At 35.6% G+C, this 11,523-nt stretch overlaps 1 protein-coding gene across 1 annotated transcript in view; it reads left to right on the forward strand.

Annotated features, from left to right (window-relative positions):
- LARP1B (La ribonucleoprotein 1B) overlaps nucleotides 1-9,728 on the forward strand; it is a 218,251-nt gene extending 208,523 nt beyond the window's left edge. The window contains exons 15-18 of the mRNA XM_042782555.1: nucleotides 5,393-5,537; nucleotides 6,792-6,901; nucleotides 7,780-7,907; nucleotides 9,483-9,728. Of these exons, the coding sequence (XP_042638489.1) occupies nucleotides 5,393-5,537; nucleotides 6,792-6,901; nucleotides 7,780-7,907; nucleotides 9,483-9,728 (629 nt within the window). The remainder of the gene's footprint in view (nucleotides 1-5,392; nucleotides 5,538-6,791; nucleotides 6,902-7,779; nucleotides 7,908-9,482) is intronic.
- Nucleotides 9,729-11,523: the final 1,795 nt, after the last annotated feature.

Genomic DNA, 11,523 nt, shown 5'->3' on the forward strand with positions numbered 1-11,523 from the left:
GGATGGTGTACCAGTCGCTAGGACTGATTGTTTCCATTAATTTTGGTTTTCTTCTTTCTTCTTTGCTCTTGACGAGGAGAGACCTATCGTTGCATCTAGATGGCAGCTTGCTAGCTTGTAAGATCCCAGTCGCTACTCACCAAAGTAGGAGGTGGAACAATGTTTCATATAGTATGTTATGCCAATTGAGCTTGATGTCCCCTGTGAGCATCTCTCCTTGTATTACCTGGCCACCTGAATATCCTCCTTGGTGAAGTGTCTATTCATGTCTTCTGCCCATTTTTCAATTGGATTGTTAATTCCTTTGGTGTTGAGGCGTTGGAATTTTCTACAAATCTTAGAGATAAATCCCTTGCCAGATAAGTAATTATCAGCAAATAGAATTTGTTGCTGTCATTTTTGTTACATGCTTTCTCGTGGTATCAATTTCTTTGTTCCGTATAATTTTCTATGCTGAGTTCGTTTTGTTTATGAATTGTGTTATGATTTCCTTGGTTGCTATTGTTTTAGTATTTGCTAAGTATTTGTGCTGGTCCTCTTTTTTATTTTGATGTGAAGGCCTATCATTTTTCTTTGAGGTGCCCTGTGATTTATAATTTTCTTCCCAAGTTTAGAACAGTCTGTTCTATCTTGTAGTTGTTTTGACATCCTACCATCTAGAAGTTTTGTAATGATACAGTTTTTTCCCTCTTTTGGGTTTGTAGTTGTCCTCATTTGTCGATTGATGTCTCTGGTTCCCTGTTTACAATCTTGCAGGCTTACTTACTTTGGGTACTTCCATAGTTGGGTTGGTGTCTGGGTTATATCACCATGTGTGTTAATGGTCAGTTGTTATTGGCTGTTGTTGCTTCTCTGTCCAAAGGACTCTCTTTAACATCTCTTATAAGGTTGGTCTGATTTTCACAAATTCCCTTAATTTCTGCTCATCTGGAAATGTCCTAATTTCATCATCATATTTGAGGGACAGTTTTGCTGGGTACATAATTCTTGGTTGGAAATTTTTCTCTTTAAGGATTTTGCATATACCATCCCATTGCCTTCTTGCCTATGTGGTTTCTGCCAAGAAATCCGAGCTTAGTCTTACTGGTTGCCCCTTGTAGGTAACTTTGTTTTTCCTGTGCTGCTTTTAGAATTCTTTCTTTGTCTTTGGTTTTGGTGAGTTTGATGATGATATATCTTGGTGATTTTCTTTTGGGGTCTATCCTGTTTGGGGTTTGTTGGACTTCCTGAATGGATATATTTTCATCTTTCATTATATCAAGGAAGTTCTCTTCCAACAAGTCTTGGAAAATTTTCTCAATGGTTTTATTTGTCTCTTCCTGTTCTGGAATTCCAATGACACATAGGTTATTCCTTTTGATGGTATCCCACATGAACCTTAGGCTTTCTTCCTTTTGTGCTGATCTTTTTTCTGATTGATCCCTTTACAAAGAAGTATTCAGGTATTTGTCTTCAATCTCATTAATTCTGTCTTCCATTGCATCAGTTCTACTCCTTTGCCCTTCCAATGTGTTATCTATTTCTGACAATTTAGTATTCTGGATTTCTGTCTATAGATTTTGAATCATTTCTGATTTTTCATTTGTTTTGTCATTTTTTTCTTGTATTTTCTTCCAGAAGTCTTCTAGGGATTTGTCTCTGTTTTCCTTGATCTGTCTCTCAATCCTTTGACGATACCTAAATATAATTCTTTTGAATTCCTTATCAGGGAGTTCCAATGCTGTGTCTTCCTCAGGGATGTGTTTTGGGTCTGTATCCTGGTTCCTTGTTTCTCCTGCTTTATCTCGCTTCTTTGTGTGGACTGTGATGCTCTGTTGTCTCTGAGGCATTGTGACATTTTTGTGTTTATATTTAATTGGTGATTGTATGTTGGAGTGACTTGCCCATGATTTTTGTTTTCTTTGTTTTGTTTGTATGTTATCTATGCAAGCAGGGTACTGTGCTATGCCCCTCCATTCACTAGTTGACAGCACTTACACACTCACCACCTGTCTCCTTTCCTATCGTCAGCATCTCATATGTCCCTGCTGACCTTTGCAAACAGAACCTGAAACCCAAATGAGGATGCTGTCACTTTAAAACCCAAAATGGCTGCCACTTATAAAGATTCCAAATGGCTGTTTCCTCGGTCACTTTAAATATCCAAAATGGCTGCTGCTTATAAACATTCAAAATGGCTGCACCCTCGATCACTTTAAATATCCAAAATGGCTGTCAAATGTAAACAATCAAAATGGCTGCACCGTCCGGACAGCAGAAAGTCAACAGCTCAGGTTGTCTCCCTCCTTGCTGTTTCCCTTCCTAGTCCCTCCTTGCTGTTTCCCTTCCAGTGTATTCGTCCCTGAAGCCCTTGGTGACCAGGGCTGATCTTTAGGTCAATTCTCAGGTGCTATCAGTAGTGGGTAGTCCCCAACACCACTTGGAACTATTCAGGCTATTGGTGCCGTCAAAGTAGCTGACAATCCACAGCTCTGACCATCTCTGTACTCACTGTTTTTGTTCAGGTTTTTCCACTGCTTGGTGCCTAATCCACTTCTGTATAGTTCCTTTCAAAGCTCAGGGCTCCAGGATTATCTTCTGTATCTCTGTCAATTGGTTTTTCTTTTCTTTGTTGAAGAAGGTCTGTGTCGCTTGTCTGCCTATTCCTCCATCTTATCACCATCCTCATTTCTAAGGAGCATTCTTGCTGTACTTCTTCCAAGACAGATGTGTTTGTTCTTCTGGCAGTCCATGTGGTATATTCAGTATTCTTCGCCAATACCATAATTCAAAAGAGACATCAATTCTTTGGGCTTCCTTATTCATTGTCCATCTTTCACATGCATATGAGGCGATTGAAAATAATCATGGCTTGGATCAGGCACCAGAGTAACATCTTTGCTTCTTAGCATTTTGAAAAGATCTTTAGCAGCACATTTGCCCTTTGCAATACCCTTTGATTTTTGACTGCTGCTTTCATGGATAGTTAATGGTGAATCCAAGTAAAATGAAATCTGATTTTGCTTATTGGTCCAGTTGTGAGGATTTTTTGTTTGTTTGTTTTCTTCATGTTGTGGTGTAATCCATACTGAAGGCTATAGTCTTTGATCTTCATCAGTAAATGCTTCATGTCCTCTTCACTTTCAGCAGGCAAAGTTGCTAATGAGTCTTCTGCAATTCTGATGACATGTTCTTCATGTGGTACAGTTTCTCAGATTATTTGCTCAGCATACAGATTGAAGAAGTATGGCAAAAGGATACAAACCTGACACATACTTTTCCTGATTTTAAACTCTGCAGTATCCCCTCATTTTGTTCCAACAGTTGCCTCTTGATTGAAATACAGGTTCTGCATGAGCAGAATTAAGTATTCCAGAATTCTTGTTATTCACAGTATTATCCATAATTTGTTATGATCCACAAAGGTGAATAGTCAATAAAGCAATAAACTTTGCATAGTCAGTAAAACATTCCTTTGGTGTTGAGGTGTTGGAGTTTTCTATAAACCTTAGAGATAAATCCCTTGCCAGATATGTAATTATCAGCAAATATGAATTTGTTGCTGTCATTTTTGTTACGTGCTTTCTCGTGGTGTCAATTTCTTCATTCCATATAATTTTCTATGCTGAGTTCGTTTTGTTTATGAATTGTGTTATCACTTCCTTTGTTGCTATTGTAAAATAGACATCTTTCTGATATTCTCTGATTTCAGCCAAGATCCATCTGATATCAGCAATGATATACTTCATTCCACACCCTCTTCTGAATCTGGCTTAAATTTCTGACAATTCCATGTCAATATACTACTGTAACCATTTTTTAATTACCTTCAGCAAAACTTTACTTGTGTGTGATATAATGATATTGTTTGATAATTTCTACACTCTGTCGAATCATCTTCCCTTGAAGTGGGCACAAAATGTAAATCTCTTCCAGTCATGTGACCAGGTAGCTGTCTTCCAAATTACTTGGCATAGACGAGTGAGCACTTCCACTATTGCATCCATTTGTGGCAACATCTTAGTTGGTATTCTTTTAATTTCTGGAGTCTTGTTATTCACCAATTCTTGGACTTCTTCCTTCAGTACCATAGTTTGTTGATCATACACTACCTCCTGAAATGGTTGAACATTGACCATTTCTTTTTGGTACAGTGACTCTGTATTCCATCCATCTTCTTTTGATGTTTCCTGCGTAGTTCAGTATTTTGTCCATAGACTTTTTCAAGATTGCAACTTAATGCTTAACTATTTTTCTTAGTTCTTTCAGCTTGAGAAATGCTGGGCATATTCTTCCCTTTTGCTTTTCTAACTCCAAGTCTTTGTACAATTCATTATAATATTTTACTTTGTGTTCTCTAGCCACTCTTGAAGTCTTCTGTTAAGCTCTTTTACTTTATCATTTCTTCTATTCATTTTAGCTACTCTCTGTTGAAGGACAAGTTTCAGGTCTCATCTGACATCCATTTTGGTCTTTTCTTTCCTATCTTTTTAATGACCTTTTGCTTTCTTTGTGTGTGATGTCCTTGTTTTCATCCCAGATCTTGGCTGATCTTCGGTCAGTAGTGTTCAGTGCATCCAGTCTATTCAGAGATAATCTCTAAATTCAGGTGAGATAGACTTAAGGTTGTTCTTTGGCTCTCATGAAATTACTTAGATTTTCTTTAGCTTCAATTTGAACTTGCATATGAGCGATTGATGGTCTGTTTCACAGTTGGCCCTGGAGCCTTGTTCTGACTAATGGTATTGAGCTTCTCCATCATCTCTTTCCATAGATGTAGTCCTGAGTATTTCATCTGGTGAGGTCCACATGTGTGTTGTTGTCATTAGTTGTCTTCGAGTTAGCTCCAAGTCACAGTGACCCTGTGTACAACAGAATGAAACACTGCCTGGTCATGTGCCCGGTCAAGCCCTTGCTATACCTGAGCCCATTGTTGTAGCCACTGTGTCAGTCCATCTCATTGAGGGTTTCCCCCTTTTTCACTGACTCTTTATTTTACCAAGCATGATATCCTTCTCCACATGTGTAGCCACAGTTTATGTTGTTGAAAAACGGTCTTTGCAATGAATTATTGGTCTTACAAAATTCTGTCATATGATATCTGACATTCTTTCTATCACCAAGGCTCTATATAAGACAGTGTACCAGCTATTCAAAAGATTCTTACTGGCCAGCTTTTTTGGAAGTAAATGGCCATGTCTTCCTTCCTAGTTTGTCTTAGCCTAGAAGGTCCACTGAAACCTAAAATATGACCAGTGAGTCAGAAAATAAATTAACATTTGTCTTTTGCTTAGAGGAAAGCTAAGTATATTGAGAATTTCTTCATTTTAAATTATTTAAAATGCCTGTTGTCTTGATTTTCAAAAGTATAGTTAATAAAAAAAAATTGTTTTGTTGTTTTAACTTTCTCCAGAGAGAAAATGCTTGGGAATTGGCCAGTCCCAAGAAATGAATACCCTCTTTCGTTTCTGGTCCTTTTTCCTCAGAGATCACTTCAATAAAAAAATGTATGAGGAGTTTAGACAACTTGCTTGGGAAGATGCAAAAGAAAATTACAGGTCAAATATTTTCTAATATTTTTATACTTGGGGGTAATTTTTAAAATAATACCAATAAAAACTAGTAATGAAATATCCTGATTTTGAACTGTGATAGTAGTACAAGATAGTTGGAGGGAGGCCATATTAGAGCTATTGTTATATAAAACTTAGCTTAAATCAACAAACATTTATTAGTTCACATGGTTTCAAAGCATTGCTGGTTGGTTCTGGCTGATGGTCCCTCATGAGATTACAGTCAAAGTACTAGACAGAACTGCAATCTCCGAAGACTTGGCTTGGGCTGAAGAGCCTCTCTTCAAATCACTCACATAGCTGTTGGCAACAGGCTTCATTCAGTTCCTTAGCCACATGGGCCCCTTCATAAGGCAGCTTACAACATGGCTTTATGCGGAGCAATTGAACTAATAAAGGGGGACAGTGCCCTCATGACTCATAAACTTTTGAAGGAAAATGGCTTTTCAAGTAACATCTTTTAGTTGAGTCAGCTAGGCATGGTCCTTTTACTTCTGTCTTAATGCCCTTGTCCACTTTCATAGATTCTGCTTATTCCCATTAGTTGAAGGTAGAACCTATGTAGTTTGCTAGCCCACACAAGACAGCTTGTCTTGTCTCATCTTCTCTAGGTAGTTATAGAAGAAAACAAGGAAATTTGCTTTGTTATTTATCTTGTGATTGTAGCTCTTTTAGCAAAATATCTGCTATTAATTATACTTTACACAAAAAGCAGAAATGTCTCTTAGGACCTATTTAATTAGATTTGTTCTGTTACGATTGAATGGACCCAACACACATAGGATCCAGGGCAAAAGAGTATGGTCTTTATCTAGAGTGAAGATTATGTCTAAGAGTAATGCCATGCACAAACACCATTATAAATCTTGGTTTGGTAAAAATTGAAACATTTCTAACTTGTTACTCAGTCTTTTGACCAGTTCTTTAGAAATAACTAGGAGAGATGGCATCCTTCCAAAGAAAGCAATATTTTAACTGTCCAAATGCTGCCTGTCATTCTATAGGTTCCCTATACTTTCATGAAGTGTTATGGCTAAGTCAACAAAAACAGCACATCCAGCTATGGATTACTAGTACCACCTCAGTTAAACATATCTGCATATTAAAAATTGCATACATTTGAAAAGATTTTGTTAGGAATTATTTGTACTTTATATATGTGTTATCCATGTTGTTAAATATGAACTCTTGCATTATCATAGGCAGAATGATTATAAATCTTTTATTTACTTTCCACAGGTATGGGTTAGAATGTCTGTTCAGATTTTATAGTTATGGATTGGAAAAAAAATTCAGACGAGAAATTTTTAAGGATTTTCAAGAAGAAACAAAAAAAGACTATGAATCTGGTAAAAACAAAAATAAAAACACTGTCTTTGGAAATTGTATACCTGAGTCTGTCGATGAATAGGGAGGGAGTACATAACTTTCTTCTTCAGAGCAGACCATTTAAGACCTTAAGGGCACTATTGCAGTTCTTAATGAAGGATGGGGATACTATATAGTAAGAAGGCCCTTTCTGTGCTAGAAAAAAAAGCTGCTCCCAAGTGTTTCCTTTATAGAGGTATATTTTATCACTGCCCCCTTGAGAAGCATGGCTACTCACTGATGCGCTAGTGAATGAAAATGCTGTATAATATCAGCAGGTATGCTTGGAGAGGGGAATTAGCACAGGCATTAAGAGTGTAGGCTGGGCTGGATCCTAAATCTGCATCTCATTTCTACTACAGTGAAATCAGCGAAAGCTGGAACCCATGTAAGGCAGAAACCTGTCAGAGAAGGAAAATATTTTCCGCTAATAGCAGTAGAAAATGGTAAAATTGCATTCTGTCAAAGGCGGAAAACATATGAGACCTGGAAAAACAAGGCTGTCCCATTGAGTTCCAGCTCTCACAGTTTTCACTGTAATTAGTAGTTATGTGAACTTGGGCAAGTTTCATAACCTTGCTAGCTTCAGTTACCTAATCTGTAATACACATAAGAACACCTATCTTAGAGAGTTTTGTACATTTCAGTTGAGTGAGATATATGATAAAGCACTTAGAATAATACCTGTTACATAACAAATTATTGTTAATTCATGATATGTCTTATTCTGAAGATGTAGGTAGGTATCTATTGGAAGATAAATGGTTTATGCCAAAAGCACTGGTAGGATCATGTTCAATGTGACTCACTTTTCAATAATTCTGTATAATTTATAGTGTATATTCTTCTTTGTTATTAGGTCAGCTGTATGGACTAGAAAAGTTTTGGGCTTATCTAAAATATTCTCGATCTAAGACACAGTCTATTGACCCAAAACTTCAGGAATACCTCTGTAGTTTTAAGAGGTTAGAAGACTTCCGTGTTGATGTAAGTTTTAAGTCTTTTCTTCTGTATTCTTTTTATTACCCTGATATATTTATCTCTTATCAATGGCTTTCTTTATTTTAAATTTTTTAATATTTTAACTTTTTATTTAGAAATAATGTACAACTTTAAAACAGATGCAAAAATAGTATACTTTGTCATCCAGACTCCCCAAATGTTAAAATCTTAAATAAACATAGTGCAATTGTCAGTTCATTTTTATTTTGATACATCCTTATCATTAAACATGTTATAGATTTAATAACTTTTATGTGCCTATGTTAGTAATTTCTCATTAATAGTTTAGAGAAGTCCCAGTTTTTAGTGTACTTTTAGCCACATAATGTTTTTGTAACATGTGCTGATGGATTTAGGGTACCCTGTAAAGTATTTGGGGAAGAATATTATTTTCATAAATGCAGACAGCATGGTAGCCTTTAAATAATGAATTTTAAGAGGAAAAGGAATACTTTAGAAAAAGAACAGGATGAACAAAAAAGGGAGAAAGAGGAAGAAGAGAAACTGGAAGATAAATGAAAAAAGGAAAATCAAAAAGAGCAGAATACAATGAGATGGAAGGAAGGCCAGGTCCATCTCTGTTTACTGTTGAATTCATTTGTTTTGTGTAAATGGATTGGGTGGCTCAGAGATGGAGTTAATAGAAATGCCTGTGTTACTGGAATTAAGAGCTGTTTTTCTAAAGTGACCCAGTCAGTTTTGTCACAAAGATGTTCCTGCTTCATAATAGTGACTCTTGCCCTATCTGAACAGCCACTAAGAAGTCAGACCTCCTTTTGTAAATACACTGAAAGATTGGAAAAGGAGGCTATTGTCTTAACTTGCCTCCAAAGAAAATACTAGTCTAGTGTTATATGGTTCTGGGTTCTTAAATCTCTGTAACTAGAAAGGTCTATAAAGCTGGCTATTTTTTTTTTTTTTTTTTTCAGTGTAGGATATCTTTTCACTGCCCCCTTGCAATTTGAAGGGACTTGGAAGTTTTGTGGATATTTCATGTTTGAAAGATGTTTAAATTTAGTATTGTCAATACTACTCTCTTTATCCTAGAATCTTAGATAAACCTTCAAACTTCATGAAGGTTATTTGACTTGATAACTCTTTTTTACCCCCTTTTGTTTTCATTTACCTGTTAGTTAAACATTACCACACCTCAGCAAACCTAGGATAGGAAGTTAGAGTTGAGGAAGTGACTAGAGTTCTAAAGAGTTTAACAGAGGTTGAATAAGAAGGAAAACAGTCTCTGAAACATTTTCTTGGGAGCAAGGAACATACTTCCCAGCCTTATGGTTTTGCCCTACTATGTAGCTGAGGCTCTAAAACATAAAAGAAGCTTAATAAAAATGTGTTGAATGAAAGAATGAGCAAATGTTAGCAGACATATTTAGTTGAGAAGGAAGTTTATGCTTAATATTTTAAATTTCTCTTAAGTTTGTGTTACACTAATAAAATCAACTAAAGCACCAACGTAATTTCTCTTTTTGTTGAGAAAGCCTGGCCTTAAATTTTGAAGGGAGAAAAAAACAGTAAAAATTGTCAACTGTTGTGTTTCATGACTTGCAGCCCCCTATTAGTGAAGAATTTGGAAGAAAAAGACTTTCATCTACTAATGGTGAGGAGAGTAGTCGTCACAGACTTCCATCTAATTCCTCTACAAAGCCACCAAATGCTGCTAAGTCTGCATCTGCTAGTCACCTTCAGGCTGCAAGAAACTCTCCCAGAAGAAATACTTCACAGGAGTTCAGTGACAATTTACACCAGAACAGCTCTGCCTCGGTTTCAACAAATGGTGAAATGCCTGAGAAATAGACTCATGAAAGTTGTTTGCCCTTGAAATCAACATTTACATCAGTGTTTATTTGGGAAAAATCTTCTGATGTCTAATTGTGACAAACAGAAAATAGAAGAGAAGTGGTGGCATTTTTTCTAGAAAGATAAATTCTGAAAATGTCTTCCCCGATTTTGCAAACAAGGATAGTTTTGGGGACCTTTATAGAGATCCTCTAGTAATTTATTTTGATATCAGTATTTCTTTTTCAGAGCCATTGTTTATAAGAACAGCATTCCTTAAATATGTACAAAAACATCACGAGGAATGCCTGACATTTCAGCTCATACTTCTTAAAGAAGATATAGTATGTTGTATCTCTTCTATAGAGTTTTCTTAAAGATTCCAAATTACTCCACTATCAACTCATATTTGAACTTATCAAATATAATGGAAGATTACGTATATATTTTTTTAATTCAGAAAAAAGACTATGAAATGATAAGTTTACTTTTCTTTTAGATGTATAGTTTAAAGGAAATTCTCCACCCCTCACCCTCCCCAAAAGAGTAAAAATATTTAGCAAGATAGCAGTTACTTTCAAGTATTGCACTTTGGATGCTGGGTTTTTTTTTCCCCCCTACCCTTAGTCATACCTCATGACTCCTGTAGTTACTGTGTTGGTGTGAAATTTTCTGAATAGGAGAGATTTACTGTTGTGATTCTATATAAACTTGCATAGGTAATTGAAAACTGCATTGGGATTGGCTAGAATGTTGTAAATTAATTAAATCTTGCACTGTTTTGAATGCATCTGCTGTTTGTATATCTGCAGGTGGGTATGTCACAAGCACTCAGATTATCTTCAACTTAAAAAGAGTACTTAGTTTTTCCTTTTAAATTTGTTTTATGCTCATAATGTGTTTTCAAGAGTTGTAGCAAATTTATTTCTAGTTTTTATTGCTGTTGCAACTAATGTAAATGAGAGTTTCAGTTTTTGTGGGAATTTAAAAAAAATAAAGCACTTATTCTGAATTATTTGAATTGATTTTTAATTTTTTTGTTTAGAATATAGTTGAAAAGCTGTAATATCTAAATTCTGTAGAAGACCATTATAGTTTGTGAATGAAATTTCAGTTACAAACTCATGTCTATTTTTACTTCAAAAAAAAACTCACTGCCGTCAAGTCGATTGTGACGCATAGCAGCCCCTCCTTGGGTCTGAGGTAGTTTTCGGAATTAGATTGCCCAACTTTCGTTCCGAGGAGTGGCTGGTGGGTTTGAACCGCCAGCCTTCTGGTTAGCAGTCAGATGCCTTAGGCACTACTCCTCTTAGCACAACATAATTCACATATGTTTTCTTGTGTTGGCAGAAGCAGCTAGTTTCAGTACACGAAATTTCGTTTCTTCTTGAGTGGATATTTTTTAAAATGACAACATTTAAATACATACTATCTTTATTGGACATATGAGCTATTCAGCAGTAAATAACAGAATTTCTTTAGGTTATTTCCCATATGAAAATTATAATACGCAGTTTTATAATTTTTAATATTTAAGAGGGTCATTTTAATGCTTTAAGTTTAGGAAATAGGCAAATTTAAATATTAGAAAAAATTTTACTGAGATGTTAGAAAGGGTATACAAAACAATTAATGTATTAGAATACTTTTTAATATGTTTTCTAAAGTAGATATGTAGTTCTCACTGTAAAGTGAGAACTTTAAGTGGTTTCTTGAAATGATCTAAAAATTTTTCTCAATACCCTTTTTGTGCCAAATGCATACGTCTCAAACCTGTATTTAACCCAAGATTATTTCTACTCATCTAAATATA

The sequence above is a fragment of the Orycteropus afer genome, unplaced genomic scaffold, assembly GCF_000298275.1.
Source record: "Orycteropus afer afer isolate SDZICR_OR568_19922 unplaced genomic scaffold, OryAfe1.0 scaffold00367, whole genome shotgun sequence".
Lineage (NCBI taxonomy): Eukaryota > Metazoa > Chordata > Mammalia > Tubulidentata > Orycteropodidae > Orycteropus > Orycteropus afer.